The sequence below is a fragment of the Varanus komodoensis genome, unplaced genomic scaffold, assembly GCF_004798865.1.
Source record: "Varanus komodoensis strain SLA01 unplaced genomic scaffold, ASM479886v1 scaffold44_3, whole genome shotgun sequence".
In the NCBI taxonomy this organism is placed as follows: Eukaryota; Metazoa; Chordata; class Lepidosauria; order Squamata; family Varanidae; genus Varanus; species Varanus komodoensis.
This window is the reverse complement of record NW_025336010.1, coordinates 4867000-4883915: the sequence shown is the minus strand read 5'-3', so window position 1 is coordinate 4883915 and position 16916 is coordinate 4867000. Positions and strand designations below refer to the sequence as shown.

Here is a 16916-nt window from a genome sequence, read left to right as displayed (position 1 = left end):
ACCACACTGGCTAATATAAAATACAATCAGATCTGAAAGAAAAATAAACTTGAATTATAGTCACTAAAAACTTAATGACAAATCAGGAAGTCCCTAGTTTACATCTCCCTTTGCTATGAACTTCAGAGGTATTAGGCATACCTCCCGTAGCATTCCTCCACCTACATACAAACAAGGAATGGTATAGAATGATTTATAGGTTGCTCTAGCTGGATTTCATAATTTTTGTTATAAGGATTTAATGACAGCATGCTTGAAATCATCAATTTATTGAAGCTAGTTAAATTAACAATGATGTGGCACTATTAAATTCTGATTTAAAAGTTAGTTATATATCTGAAATATGGAACAAAACCTGTATTACAAGGTATTTTAAACAGCTATGGCACCCTCTCAGAATCTGGATGTCATATTTCATGGATAGGCCACCTCTCTATTCTCAAACTACAATATTCTTTGAATCTTCTTCCTCCCCATGGAATATCTAGTCACTTCCTCTATTATTCAAGCATTGATCAGAACCATTAGCTCTATATTAATGATTTTCAGGTATCCAGAAAATTAAATTAGGGAAACTGGAGACAATAAAGCCATAATGTGATAAAATGTGATTTGTCTTGACCTCAAATCTCTCCCTGAAAACAGGCCACTTGAACAAATTTTTAAGGTACAACATTAAATCATTTGAAAGTTATGAACATTTCAAAAATAGTTCAATAGGCAGCATTCCATCCAAAGGATCATTTAGATGGCAGCAGACTAACTGCAAGTAACTTGACTTTCCGTTTTACAGAAACATGCAATATTAATCTAGATAGGTGACCTAATGTTCTAGTTAATTAGATAACAGGAATTGCCCCTCTCTATGGAAGAAGTTGTAGAAGTAAACTTGCATATAAATATTTTCAAACAAAAATCCCTTTCTGATCATATTCCCAAAATGTATTTTGATAAACATCACACTGTGTAGTTGCTTATTGTTTTTAGAAGCAAAAGAAAATGTATCTTTTTACTCTTATCAAATTGGGTTAAAAGCTCTCTCCCAATATAGAGCCTAAAATAGCACCAGTACAGTGTATTGAGGACCTAAGAATATCGAGGTATCCAAAAGAACTGTCTTAACAGTTTTAAAGATGGGGCACAGGATGTTCCTTGACATGTTGATTTCAATTCATACAGGTACTCCGGCACATAGCAGAGGATAAGCTCAAATTAGATTCCCAGAGAACCCTACTTTCCAGTCAAAGTGACAGGCACATACTAAGTCAATGCACAGGAGATGTTACTGTCTCCTAATTCTACTACATTAGTATTTTCTTTCAACTACTTTTGATCTCATTGTGAGGTCACTGATTTAATTTGCATTACTGTTGCCTGGAACTAGTCTCAGAGTTTGTGCTAGCTTTCAATTTGGACTGAGCATTTGCTCCATCAGCCTACAACTACAAAAGGGGCCAAATGGCACTGAAGGGCAGTGGTCTTAAAAGGCAATGGAGCCTGTAACAGGCATCCAGTGAACAAGTCAATCTAATATGTACTACTGGAGGCAGGAGATTCCGTCCTCTGCTTGCTCTCCCTACCACCCAAATCCCTGAGAGAGCAAATCTCAAGAGGAGGTTCAAATCTACTTGTCTTGCTTGACTGCAATATGGGCACTAAGACCACCATTTCAAACCCAAATACTCATGGAGCTTATAAAATAAGCTCTTGGTCTACCCTTGGAAACTAATGGATTCAGATCCTTTGAAAAATATGACTGACTGGCTGAACGGCAGACAATTTTAGCCACTGACACATTAGCACCCAGATGTCTGTTCCCACCATTGCATCATCATCATCATCATCATCGGCACCAAAAGCTGCTGAAAGAGGAGAGTAGGTAACTAGAGTATGAGCAATGCTTGACTGATGCCAAGATATAGGATTTTTGCAACAAAGGATTTTAAAGGAGTCTGAACAACACGGCAACAGCCAGGCTGAAGAAGACGCCACTGGCAGTATCATCCATATACATTGTTCTGGGAGTTACTAGACTTTATCGATATGGCTTTGTCTAGCTAGACTGACATATTTTATCCCTTTTATTTTGCTGTGGTGTAATCAGCTGTCATTCTAGCTGGAAGAATGTGGTACTTGCTAGCTGTGGAAGGCAAGTCTAATTGCAGATTTCTTTCCTCATCCTAAACTCAGAAAGGGAGGAAGTTGGGCATTCTGCTCTGACAATGTGGCATTGCTGGATCTACACTAGTTTACTTTCCAACCCAGATACACACCACCTCTTGTACCCAATGCTTATTTGGTGACTGAAGAAAGAACAGTGAAGCATTACAGTGTGCTCAGAAGGCCTTTCAGCTGTCTCCAAGTTCACCCTGAGGTGCCGGTAATCTGACTGTAGGATTTGGAACCTGATGATACGTTCTGTACCACTCTACCAAACCACACCCAAAAAGTTTTAAAGCTTTTATATGTTTTCCTTCCCTGCCTCTGGTGTTACTGTGATTATGCCAATGTTGCTAAGCATTCATTTACTTTTCCTTGGACCTGAATACTCAACTCAGATAGTGAGGCTACATCAGTGGCTAGAAGCACTATTTCGCAACTTCATTTTTAAAAAGGCCTGAGCCCTAGCTTTCTATCAGATCTGAATTTACATTGGGGTAAGGTGCAGGAAAGGATCCAGGTATTGTGGCACTCAGCCTAACCCCTATACAGAGAGGAAAACCTGCATAGGCAGATACATATCGATGACTACTGCCCACTCACTGGCCCTGGTAATTAATCATCCCAGTCACCAGGACAGTTGGGTCAATTATGAACTTCCCCACTGATGGGGAAATTTTCCAAAATCTTACCCATTATGGTCACAACCACACCTGCTCTAAAATGCACTAGTTACTATGGTTTTGTACAGCTGACTTCACTAGATAAGTATCATATAAAATACATACACTAAAAACCCATACATACCATTAAGACCATAACCAGATACCATGGCCAAAAACAGAACAAGAAAAGGCAATCACAAGCTCTCTTAACCAGCACTTGATCTCAGTGCAAAGGAAAACTTGCCAGAAGGACAGCAGCAGAATCTAGGAAGCTGAGGCCCAGGTAGATTTCTCACTGAAGTCAGGACAAAGAAAAGAAGCACCCTCCCACCCCCCAGATCACAACTCCTACCTGGGAGGGAAACAGTTTCTCTGAAGTCTGCTCAAGAGCCCCCAACCCCTATGCAGTTGTGCTCAGCTATACTATTTCATTGTGCTACACTCTCCCACAACTTCCTCTTGCAAGTATAGCAGAACCCTAAAATGAAGGCAGAATGGCCCTTTTTGTGTTAAATATTCTAGAAGACTCTGGCTTTTGAAGTTAAGTCAGGTTAAATATACAGAAACAAACAAATGTTAAGCAAATTATAGCAGCATCTCTCAGTCAATGCAACCTGCATTTAACTGACCCACAGCTATTTCACAAAAACTACAGGTCAGACACCTACTTGCACCATAGTCGTGAGGTTATACCTTTGAAAACTGTTCAGAAACTTCAGCTGGTCCAAAATACTACAACTAGACTAGTGACCTGGGGCCAGTCACAGGAGGTATGCAACCCCCAGCTTCCCAGACTACTGGCCCATTTCTAAAGGTTAGTTATGACTAACAACATCAGAGAAATGTGCAACAGAACCAAATGTATTTAAATTTCCATGAATCAAGATTCTGCAACAGACCAGCTATTCCCAAGTCATGTAGGCATGTGGACCAGGTTTTCATTTTCCATAATTTAGCACAAAATTAGTCATAGAAAAAAAATTGACTGAAAATGTACATTTTCCCTACAGACAAAAGTTTTAAAACAATGCATTGTTTCTGTATTTCAGGACAATCTGCAGATTTTCAGAAATGTGAATCTGTGCAAACATATACAAATGCATCTGCAGAAAATCTGATTGTCAAAGAACGAACAGTGGATTAAAAGATGTCCAAAAAGTCACAAATGGAAAAGTTTTAATGACATCCATACATCCTTAGTAATGACCTATAAAACCTTAATGACTTGAGACCATGCCATCTGAAAAACTCTTGTCCCTCTATGAGCCTGCTTGAATTTTAAACTCTTCAAGGGTTCCAACACAAAGCAGGTTTTAATTGGTGGGTTCCATTTATTAATATTTTATATGCCTTTAATGAATTTGCTTGTATATAATAATAATAAGTGCTCATCATAGTTTGTATTTATTTTTGTTAGCCACCTTGAGCACTGTTTGAAATGGAAAGGTTAGATGTAAGTTTAATGCATACATGTCCATTAAATTTGAATATATGAATATATCCAATCCATAAAATGAACTGGGAAAAGGAACAGCACAAAATGTTAGACAAAACTGTAGGCTCAAATTCTAGTCAGCTGTGTGATATGAACAACAAAGCCAATGTTAATTCTTATATAAATGAGCAGTCTGGTACAAAATGTTTTAAGTCAGTTGCTTGTTAAATCAAATTATTCAACATTTCAGGTAATAGTAAACTTGACACAGGCAAGCCCTTAATTTGCTTGCTCCTTCCTTAAAAGAATCAATGGACTGATGCGGACAGAAGGCTGCTCAAAACTGAGACAAGGATTTTATGATCCAGAGTGCTGCAACACTTTGCAGATTCCTCTTTCCCGCTTCTGTATTTCCGCCCAAACTGAGGGAAATTATTAATACATCAGCACCAATGTGAATGTTAGTCACAGTTACTGTTGAATCCATTTGGGAGTTTGCTTACAATCGCTCTTGCAACTATGATTACAATGCCTAGCATGGCCAAGCATTTCCACTGGTGTCACAACGTACAACATTAACAACTGGTTGCAACTGAAAATGGATGCCGGCAAGACCATGGTTAGTGATCAGGTGGCATGATGCTTGCAAATATCAATACAATTCTTGCATTTCAATAAAGGAAGACTGCATTTTGTTCTAATGGGATGTGAGCTGCAAGTATTTTGGATGATAAAGGCAGTCTCATATGCATAAAACTATTTGGTGCGGAATTCAAATACTAGTGGGAGAAAGACATTGACCAAAAAGAGCCACATCCACTGAGGATAGACACACAGAAGATAAAAGAAAAGAGAGATGAATTGGAGAACAACAATTGAAAATGTATGCAGTGTTCAGATTAAACTATGTGGTGCATTTCTAAGGCAAAACAGACTTAAATTAGGTTGGATCCAGGCATCCCACTGTGTGAAAGAGAAAACGGAAACTGGCTTTTCCAACCCCTCCTTGCCCTCAGTTTTTAGAACCTTCTTGGAAACCTGCTGAGTGGAGTGAGTTGTGATGTAGGGAGTTGAAGAAGAAATGGGTATGATTCTGGAAAGTCAATCAGAAGCACCTTCCAGGAATGCAGCCAGCTTCAACCTTGCCTTCTGCAGATGGCTGTCTGGATCCAACCCATAAAAATATCACATTCAAGATGTATATCACCCTCAGAAATATCAATATGCAAAGAAGTGTATTTACATATATTTGCTTCATTTTAAAAAATGAGGAGTTCAAAGCAAACGGAACATGCATTCTGTTCTAAGCTAAACTTTTGATGCAAACCACAAAACCACCACCCAAAGGGGAAAAAACATTGTAACTCTTTTTATTTCCATAAAAAGAGATGTATCTCCATCAAGATACATGATGGATCTGAATGGCAAATCTAAGGTTGCTCAGTGTAGTAACTGAAATATCACAATACCTATCGTATACCAGACCATGAACTCCATATTCCTTCAGCTTCTTCCTGTTCTCTGGCTCATTTGTTTCATCACCCCAGCAAAAGACAACTAAGCCTCTAGATATGGCATCTTCAACAAATGATGGATTGTTCAGCAATTCTTCAGTATGTGCATTAATTCCCTGAAAAAAGAGAAAGATATATTAAGTATGAATGGATGAGCCTCTTAACATGCAACGTTAAAAGGCTCATCCACTGAACCTTTTGAAACAACCTTTCAAGTTGTTAGGAATGTTCAACAGTATTACCTAAGTTTGACACACTGCAGTCATCTTAAGCAGTTTACAATGTACTCCTATCATTTTATTGTAGCAATGAATCCGTAAGTAAAACTACCTCACTTCTTCAATCACTTGACATACAAGTATCTAGATGGTACGACTTACCAGCAGATTTTCAAACAGTGCAAAACTCGTGGCAATAGCCGTTGTACGGCACCTGAGATCCATGAGTTCTGGGTAAGATTCACATTTTCCTTGAGTTAGAAATAATATGGGATATTTATTTTGTTTCTGTCGAACCCTGTAAGACAGTTTGAACTAGTTACAACAATGATAGGGAAAAAAAAGAAAAAGAAACTGCAGTATTGTTCTAGTGTGGTCAAAATACCACATACTGTCTAAATTAACAGCTGCCTGGGGTCTGCTGGGAGCCTTCTGTCTAAACATGCATCAAATTGCACCCTTGGTTTCGAATTTAAAGCTGACAGTGAAATGGTATCACAACTTCATGAAAATGGCCATGGGATTCCTGTATAGCATTAATTTATTTCAAAGAGTGAAGAGAAACTATGGACATCATCTGCTCTTTCCCCTTTTCTTCATAAAAAAGATGATAGTACACAGGATGCAAGCCATGACTTTTAGACAACTTCACTGGTGGCAGACAGTGAGTTCGTTAATGCTTCATACCACTGCGATCAAATGACAATGTTCTAGTGCGATACATGTTAAAATGTCATTATGAATGCCTGAATGTGTTCCAGACTGGACAGCACCATGCTCTTCAGCATGTCATCAGCAGAGCTGAAAGTTTCATAAGAGGCTCAGCATGCAGACATATGTTTCCTCCCTGATAAGTGTATAATTGCTGAATTGTGACTCTGGTTCTTGATCACTGGCTTTTTGCAGAGGTTTACACTATTTGCAACTGGCAAAGGATCCCACCACAGTTCCATCTGAGCCATCACAGACAACAGTGAAAGATCCAAGTCATAGGCCAAAAAGCCTAAAGCCTTAAAGGCCACAAGTTACCCCCCTCTGCCTCACAGTCTTAAGGAACAGGCACACTGCTGAGCCATATGCCAACAGAGAGAATGCAGAACGCAGTCACTTGTATTTCTATTCACATTTCTTAGTTAAATCTGCATTTTCAAATGTAACTAAAGATTATTTAAAATATTATATCATAAAGACATGGCACTCCAAATTAAGTACACATCTCCAAAAGGACACTGGAAAGTTAATTCCATTAACTCACATTGTGCATATGTCTGCATCAAATGAAGAAAATATGATCCTCCTATGTCCAGCCTTGAGCAGAACAGTTTTCAAAATTATATCTAGATACACGTTCATATCAAAGTAGCTTGATAGGTTGCCATCCCATAAGCCATCCTAGAAGAAAAAAAGGAACATAGTTTTGGTTATTTTAGGTCCATGCATATCTGTTGATTTTGCTTACTGGGGAACAACTTGATGACTTGGCCTACCACCCTCATCAGCTCTAACAGCATAGCCAATAGCATAGAATCACAAGAGTTGTGAGCCAAAACATCTGGAGGACCAAAAGTTATCCACTTCTGAGTCAGATGATGATCAAGCTACACCTGTTTACACTAAGCTTGCTCCAGTTCACTTAGTACAGCATGAATAGATGAAATATAATCTGTGGTCACAGCTGACAATGTGAGACTAGCCTAATGAACCTAATGAGTTTGTTTGGTTTACCCTCAAGCTGAATTGTGTTGGTCACCAAAGTATCTCTAACAGCCTAACACATCAACACTAATTTGTCAGCCCATGTTCCAGTGACATGGAAAACATGGTCTGAGCAGCATCAGGATTGGGTTCATATCAGAGGTAAGATATGAAGGGCACCAATGTGAAATAATCCTAGTGTGTAAACTCCGTATTTCCTCTCCACTGCCTTGCTTTTCTTCTCTTTTGTCACTTTATCAGGTGCAGGTAAACCCTTTCTTATGGAAGCCATCAGACAGGATGGAGGAAAGAAAGGGAGCCCACAAGGCAAAAGCTAGAAGAGAGCCAGGAGGTCCACACTTACTTCCAGAAGACCACTGCTCATGTGAACTCTGCTTTTTTGGGCAATGCAAGGCACCTAGCCTGTGCAAGCCTCTTTCACACACTCCAGAGAAAGTAGCTACTTGTATATTTCTCTCTTTCTCTGGACTTAGATAGCATGGAGTCAACTTCCATACATATGTTTAATTTATACAACACCAAGTATAACTCACACATTCAGGGTTTGACTGGTCCCCAGTTTTGGCATTAGGAAGTAGGTTTCCTGTAATACACCCTCTGTCATTAATACACTATGCTCAGATTTGCCTCCTTTTAGCTGTGGAGACTGCTGAGCACTCCTGTATCTTTCATCAACAAGCAAGTTGATGGTTTTTCAGTTCCTGCAATGGGCTGCAACCAACAGAGTGCATACGTGTTTTGTTTTTTAGAAATGACATTTTGCAATGAGATGAACAAACTAAACATTCTAGCCCTAGAAAACTATGCCAAATTCAGCAAGGCATTTTATTTGCATTAATGAGAGTGAAAGGGAAAAGCAGACACATACCATCTAGTCCATTCAGGATTTGGTAATATAAACACTCAGGGAAGCAGGCAAGGTTTATGCAAGTACTAAGCTAAGCTGTATGTTAAGAAACAGTTTCTTACCCTTTGCTGGCAGATCCACTTGATTTCTATATTAAACCCAACATCTTCAGGAATACTTTCTAGTACCTGCATGGAAAAGCATTACTGAAGTAACCAAAGGACACTAGTAATGTCGCAGACGACACTAAAACTGGAGCAGTGGCCACAACTGAGGAGCAGGTACTCCAGATCCAAAAGGATCTGGACAGACTATGGAAGTGGGCAGGAGACAACAGGATGGCATTCAATGCGATAAGTGCAAGGTCTTGTACTTGGGGCATTAGAATAGGTGTCATAAGTAAAGGTTAGGTGACAAGTGGCTGGAGAGCAGCACTTGTGAAAGGGACCTTGGGGTATTGGTTGACTGCAGGCTAAACATGAGTCAGCAGTGTGATGCGGTGATCAAGAGGGTGAATGCCACACTTGGTTGCATAGCCAGAAATGTGGCTTCTAGATCAAGAGGGGTATTACTACCACTCTATACGACTCCGGTGCGCCCGCAACTGGAGTATTGTGCTCAGTTTTGGGCCCCTCATTACAGAAAGGATATAGCCAGGTTGGAGTCAGTGCAGCGTAGGGCCACAAGGTTGGTGGCCGGTTTGCAGGGAATGGGGTACGAGGCGAGACTGAGCGAACTGGGTCTCTTCAGCCTGGAGAAGAGGAGACTCAGAGGGGATATGTTGGCGACATGCAGGTATGTGAGGGGATGTCACATGGAGATGGGTAGAGACCTGTTCTCCCCTGCAGAGGAAGGCGGGACGCGCTCCAATGGAGCAAAGCTCAGGGAGCCAAGGTTCCATTTGGATGCCAGGAAGCACTTCCTGACAGTCAGGACCCCGAGGGTGTGGAATGGGCTTCCACGAGAGGTCATTGAGGCCCCATCGGTGCGGGTGTTCAAAGATAGGCTGGACATGCACATGGTGGGCATGTCGTGAGCAGAGCCGGCTGGTGCCAGAGGTCAGACTAGATGGCCCGGGAGGCTCCTTCTGACTTGCTCTGTTTCTATGTAATACCCGTCAGAAAAATGCTGGACTCATGTGGTTAGAAGTGATTGCCATCACTTCTTAAGCTTTAAATCAAAAGAGTTTTGTAGAAATCTACAGAAATTTCTTTTAAAATTTCAGGTGTTCCTCATAAACGATAGCCTTTTTAACAGTGCATAAATATGGCATAGCTAAGAGTAATTTTGTGCCTATACACGAGGTGTGTCCAGAACGTAATGAGAATGAAGTTCCTGCGGTCAAGTAGGGCTCTGTTAAGGGAGAAGCTGGCCAAGGTCACTTGGGGTGGGGTGCCAGGTATATGTTAGAACACTGATCAGTTACATTCCAGCCTTGTCAGAGGTGATACGTTCTTTTTTCTGACACCTTGTTCAAGTGCCTTCTATTAAGAATAATGTGAACAAGTTTGGAACAGCAGTACGTGATAAAATTTTCTGTAAAATTGGGTAAAAGTGTATCAGAAACTTTGGAAATGGTGAGGCACAAAGCTTTCAAGGAAGAACAAGAAGGTGTTGAAGACAAACAATGATCAGGACACCCCTCTTCATCAAAAAAGTAACAGAATGTGGATGCAGTGAGGTCTGTTCTCAACCATGATTGATGGCTCACTATCAGAATGATTGCAGAGGAAACGGGAATTACCAAGTCAATTGTTCATGAAATTATGACTCAGGATTTGAACATGAGAAAAGTTTGGGCAAACCTTGTTCAAAAAACTTGTCACTTGATCAGAAGGAACGCCGTCAATGTATCTGCCAAGACCTGCTGGCCTGTTTGGAAAGAGAGTCTGATTTTTTTGAGTCGAGTGATCACAGAAGATGAATCTTGGGTGTTTGAGTACGATCCCGAGACAAAGAAAGAAAGTTCAGAATGGAACACACCCTTGTCACCTTGCACCAAGAAAGTTCAAACAATCAAGTCAAATCAATGGACATTGGATTTTTTTAAATTCATGTGGAATTGTCCATAAGGAATTTGTACCTACTGGTCAAACTGTGAATCAAAGATTTTACCTGGAAGTTCTTGGTCACTTGAGACAAAGAGTTTTTCATGTGCGTCCTGAAATCAGCTCAACTTGGATCCTTCATCACGACAACGCACCGAGCTTTGGCTGTCAGAGAGTTTTGGGCTGAAAAAACACATCATGGTGCTTGCCCATCCACCTACAGCCCTGACTTGGCTCCTTGCAACTTTTTCATACTCTCAAAGATGAAGAATGGTTTGAAAGGACACCATTTTGGTTGTGTGGATAACATCCAAAGAGCCACTACGCAGGCTATGAATGCCATCCCACTTGAAGACTTACAGGGATGCTATGAAGAATGGAAAAATTGCTGGGAGCATTGTGTACACTCACAAGGTGCATACTTTGAAAGAGACAATGTTCAATTGTAAAATTTTTCAATAAAAGAATTTTTAAAATATCATTCTCATTACTTTCTGGACACATCATGTATACAGTTCTTTGGCCCCACCTCTGTCACATCAGCAAAATGCACTAAGAAAACCAAGAAACAGATTCCAAGGCAAAAAAATACACTGATACCAGTTAGATTCTTAGTGGCATCCATTATCTTATGAAAAATAAACTTACTGTTTGCAGAGAGGGAAAGGGTTGCATGTCAGAAGGAACATTGTCTTCATCTTTAAATGATTCTGTAGAGAAATTACATAAAATAGGCCTTGGAGAGAAATCTTAAGCTGTATATGGTAAAAGCAGGTTGCTTACCTGTAACTGATGTTCTTCGAGTGTCCATCTGTGCAGTCACACATATGGGTTCTGTGCCTGCACAGTGCCTATGGCCGGAAGATTGATAGCTAACGGTTTTGGCGGGAAACTCCCCTCCCCTCCCCCCCGTAGTATATATGGAGCAGAGTGTTCGCCATTTTCCAGTCTTTGATAAACCGGACGTTCGCTCTCTAGAGAAAAAAAAATTTAAACTAAGGAAAAAAACGTTGTAAGCACCGATGACAAGTTAAGAAATACGATGTAGGAATCGAAAAATAAAAAGCAGTATGGTACCGATAATAAGTTCCACCCATCGACACTAAGCGGGGCCGGCGGGTGGTTGTGTGACTGCACAGATGGCCACTCGAAGAACATCAGTTACAGGTAAGCAACCTGCTTTTCTTCGTCGTGGCCTCTGTGCATCACACATATGGGTAGCTTAGCAAGCTTACCCTGACTGGAGGAGGGGAGGTGTCATCAACAAAGAACAGTTGAAAGGACGGCTCTGCCAAAGGAACAGTCATGTCTCGCATGGACATCCAGACGATAATGTTTAGCGAATGTGCATGGAGTGGCCCAAGTGGCCGTCCTGCAGACATCGTCAATTGGGACCTCTGCCGCAAAGGCTAAAGAAGCAGCTACTGCTCAAGTAGAATGACCCCTCGGGGTTGTAGGTAAGTCCATCTTAGCTAACTGGTAGGACAAAGTTATAGTGTGAACTATCCATTTGGAAAGTCTTTGAGGGGTAACCGGAGAACCTTGGTCGTGCTCAGAGTATTTAACAAAGAGCCGATTGGAGCAACGAATGGAGTCAGTCCTTGATCTATAAAAGGCTAAACAGCGCCGTACGTCGAGCGTGTGTAAGGATCTCTCAATTGGATTCGATGGAGATGGAAAAAAGGCAGGTAGAACGACTTCCTGACTCATGTGAAAAGTACTAGCCACTTTGGATCCATTCGTAGAACAACTTTCTCCCTATGGAAATTCAATAAGGAGCGTCTACCCTGAAGGCACAGAGCTCACTAGCTCTTCGAGCTTATGTAAGAAATGCTGTCTTCCAGGAAACAAGGCACAAATCAACAGTCGCCAAAGGTTCAAAAGGAGCTCTCGTTAGTGCCTGCAATACCACTGAAAGACTCCAAGTAGGCATAACTGGTCTGATCGTTGGATTAAGGTTATGTAGTCCTTTGAGGAATCTTTTAATCAATGGTTGGGAAAAAATGGAGGATCCCTGAATTGTACCATGGTAGTAAGAAATTGCCGCCGTGTACATCGTTATAGAAGATGGTTTAAGTCCTAAATGGTGGAGCTCTAAGAGAAAATGAAGAATATTCTCTATGGATGCTGAATATGGAAGAAACGAACGAGACTCTGCAAAGGTAGAGAATCGTCTCCACTTAGCCGTGTATGACTTTCGTGTTGACGGTCTTAATGCAGATTCGAGAATGCTCTGAATCTCCGAGTGGAAAACCGTTGATCCCGATGGAAAAACTCGTCGAGTCCGATGAAGCAGGGAAAGGCAATGGATTCGAAGCCTCAGTCCTAGTGACTGACTCAGGTGCACGATCCGTTTAAAAGTTGAACGTTGTCAGTACTGAGTCAGCGGCGAGTGTTATTGAATCCGCCAGGCTGTTAATTTCAGAGATGTCAGGTCCAGGTGACGAACTGTGCCCTCTTGCTGAGTTATTAGATATGGCACAGTCGGAAGTTGAAGGTATTCGTCGTGAGATATCCGAAGAAGTGTTGAAAACCATGCTTGGCGTGGCCACCATGGGGTTATCAGTAGTCCTGTGGCCCCATCGTAGACTATCTTCGATATTACTCTCATAATGAGGGGAATCGGAGGGAAAGCGTAAAAGTTCATATTGTCCCAGAGGATCATAAAAGCATCCCCCGATGATCCTTGTCTGATTCCCGCTCTCGAGCAAAAATTCTCACATACCCTGTTCTGCCGGGTAGCGAACAAGTCCATGTCCGGATGTCCCCAGTGATGGAAGAGTTGGTCGCATATCTGTCGATCCAGTTCCCATTCGTGGGATGTCGACATTTGTCTGCTTAGAAGATCGGCCTTGACATTGTCCATACTGGCTAGATGTACTGCTACAAGTGCAATGTCTCTCGGGATGCACCAATTCCATATTTGCATCGATAGCCGAGCCCGCGTAGGCAACTTCGTCCTGCCTTGTTTGTTCAGATAAAAGACTGTAGCAATGTTGTCCGAAGTTATCTGAACTACTCGGTGCTGAAGAACATCCTCGAACGATCATAGAGCCTTGAATACTGCCAGAAGTTCCAGGAAATTGATATGATTCCTGGACTCATGTCGATTCCAAACTCCTTAAGTGCGTAGGCCGGAACACAGTGCTCCCCATCCCAGCAGAGATGCATCGGTACTGAGAGTCACTGTAGGGCACCGAGGTCGGAATGGAACTCCAACGTTTAAATTGGCTGGAACTGTCTACCATATCAAAGATTGTAGAACGGAGGATGGGAGCCGAATCAACTTTGTAGGCAAGTCCTTTTGTGGTTGAAACATCTTGTTGAAGTAGAGCTGGAGGGGGCGAAGCCGAAGCCTGGCCTATGGGATGACGGCAACCGACGTGGCCATGTGCCCAAAGAGTCTTTGGATAGATCGAGCAGGAACCGTCCCTTCTCGTTGCGTTCAATGGATGTGTCGAGCAAGAGTGCGCTGTCTGTCTTGCGGAAGGAATGCCTTCGCCACCATGGAATCCAGACGAGCTCCGATGAAACTGATCATCTGTGCAGGAACAAGAGAGGATTTCCCTCAATTAATGCAAAGTCCAAGATCCTGCAGCAAGGTGCAGGTCATATTTATAGAGGAAAAAAGTCCTTCTCTGGTCTGAGATACTAATAACCAATCATCGAGATAGGGGTATATTTGAACGCCACGTTGTCGGAGGTATGCGCAGACCGGAGCCATGCACTTTGTAAAGACCCTCGGGGCGGTAGCCAGCCCAAACGGGAGCACAGTGAATTCGAAGATTTCAGAAGCAACAGCAAAACGGACAAAACGCCTATGACACGAATGGATCGAAACGTGAAAATAGGCATCCCTCAAGTCCAATGAGGCGAACCAGTCCTCTCTCCTCAGCAACGGTAGAATATTCTGAAGGGTGGTCATCCGAAATTTCTTGGGTGTTATAAATTTGTTAATAGTTCTCAGATCCAATATTGGTCGGAGACCTCCATCCCGTTTCGGGACTGTAAAGTATCTAGAATAGAATCTGTGGAGTCCTTCAGGTAGAGACAAGCAACGAACCGCTCCTTTAGAAAGGAGCTGACGCACTTCGTCTAACAACACTGGCGAGCATGGGGTAAACCGGATCGGACTCGATGGAGGAATGATGTCGAATTCTATTCGATATCCGTGCTGAATGATGGGTAACACCCACCGATCAGATGCCAGGAAGCACTTCCTGAGGGTGTGGAATGGACCCAGGGTCAGGACCCTGAGGGTGTGGAATGGGCTTCCACGAGAGGTCGTTGAGGCTCCATCGGTGCAGGTGTTCAAGGATAGGCTGGATGTCCACATGGTGGGCATGTCGTGAGCGGAGCCGGCTGGTGCCGGAGGTCAGACTAGATGGCCCGGGAGGCCCCTTCTGACTCGCTCTGTTTCTATGTTTCTGTGTGATGGACTCCCAAATGGGGGTTGGCCTTTCAGCCAGTCCCCAAATGAGAGAGAGGAAGGTGGGGTTGGGAGCAGAGGAAAGGTTTGCCCGGCCCATCAGCACTGGCATTTATCACCGTCAAAGCGGCGGTGGCCTTGTTGGAATTGCTGAGGTGGTTGTTGTCTGCGGCATTGTTGGCAGTGCTGTGGCTGTTGTCGAGGCTGGTATTGCTGCTGGTATTGTGGACGGGTTCACTACCACTTACGTCGAGGCTGAGGCTGTAACTCCATGCATCGAGCCGTCATCATAGACTCGTGAATCTTCTTCAATTTGTGGTCGGTCTTTGCGTTGTAGAGTCCGGATCCGTCAAAGGGCATCTCGATTCTCCTCTTCATCTCCTCCGGGAAGTTGCAATTACACAACCAAGCATATTGCTGGAGGGATATGGCACCGACTAAGGCCCTCGAATCGGCATCCACATGGTGTCTGGCCGTGGAGAGCTGTTGTATTGCGACCTGCATGGCCTCCTTTACAAAAACCCTTGCAAGGTCGCCTTGGTTATCTGGGAGAACGGCAATGATGTTGTCCAGCCGCTGCATTATAAAATACTGGTAATGCGCCAGTGTCCCCTCATAGTTGGAGATTTGCAGGCCGAGTCCAGAGGCCGCATAGACTCGGCGAGCGAGGGAGTCGAACTTCCTCCCTTCCTTGTCACGGGGTGCGGTGTGACCCCGTGACTCCCAGCCCTGAGAAGACTCCACCATGACCAAGTTCGGCCTAGGGTGACATAGGAGGAACGGAATGTCCCCCTCCCGAACCTGGTACAAGGCTTAATATCTCCTTTAAGTTGGTTGAGGGTGAGCCGGGAGGTCCCATGGCTGAGTCATCGCTTGGCGCAGAGTTGTGATAAGCGGTAAAGCAATGGAGGTCGATTGTTTACCCCGGACCACACTGTAGAAGCAATCGGTGCTCAGACCGGGCTGTTGCTGAGCCTCGATCTCCAGCGACCGAACCAGCCTGGACATCAACCCTGCAAAGGAGATGTGCGGCTCTTCTGGTGATCCGGGGCCCTGAGATGTAACCGCAGCATCAGGTGAAGTCGAATCGACCTCAGACTCATCCGAGTCCATCCAATAAGGAGCTGGAGGAAGAGTCTCCTGGTGACACTGATCTACCGCTCTCCCTAGGAGGTGCCAGTGGAGCATCTCTCAGATCCGAAGAATGAAAGCGATCTTGAGGAGCTGGTGGAGAAGGCTGGTCTCAAGAAACCGGGTAGTAACCGCCGGATTGGTAGTCACCCCATCTTGAAACCAAGGAATACTGGGAGTGATACCAGTCATCGGATCGGCCGTCGGAAGATCAGCTTCTATTGCTCTTCGGAGGAGACATTCCAGTCTCGGTATCCAGCCGTACAGGAGGCATAGGCGTGGGAGACCTAGCCCTTGGTGGAGGATCTTGTATCTTGCTGTCGGAAATCGAACCACGGGGAGGATCTTGGTGTAGTTGCGGTTCAGTTCCCGTACGACATGGGGAGCCTGGAGGAGTAACCCTCATAGCCGCCTGGATGGTCGGACCCGAGGGTGTCGGTACCGCGACAGCAGTCGGGACTGAGGATGCCGCCGAACCCAAGTGTCGGTGTTTAGTATGCTCAGGTTTCTTTGGTTTCTTAACCGGCTTTTCGGCCTTATCTTTCTTGGCCTTCTTATGAACAGACAGCTTTTCAGGGCCGCTGTGCTTCCTCTTTTCCCGCTGCTTTTTAGGCGGGGAAGCAGGCTGATCGCCCATGATGGAAGCACCTTCATCTGTCGTGCATGAAGCTCCGACAGAAACAGTGACTCACGAGGAGACCTTGCACTTGGCACCCAGTGCCCAAGAGTCGACCCCGCAACCCAATGCAGGGA

The 16916-nt window shown here is 43.5% G+C and overlaps 1 protein-coding gene across 2 annotated transcripts in view; it reads right to left on the bottom strand.

Moving 5' to 3' along the window:
• The window catches only part of GPCPD1 (glycerophosphocholine phosphodiesterase 1), a 63115-nt gene that overhangs the window by 3998 nt on the left and 42201 nt on the right, over positions 1-16916 (bottom strand). For both annotated transcript variants that reach the window (XM_044444149.1, XM_044444150.1), the window contains 5 exons: positions 11252-11313; positions 8678-8743; positions 7248-7384; positions 6155-6290; positions 5730-5890 (listed from right to left, as the gene is read on the bottom strand). In XM_044444149.1, coding sequence (XP_044300084.1) covers positions 5730-5890; positions 6155-6290; positions 7248-7384; positions 8678-8743; positions 11252-11313 — 562 coding nt within the window. The remainder of the gene's footprint in view (positions 1-5729; positions 5891-6154; positions 6291-7247; positions 7385-8677; positions 8744-11251; positions 11314-16916) is intronic.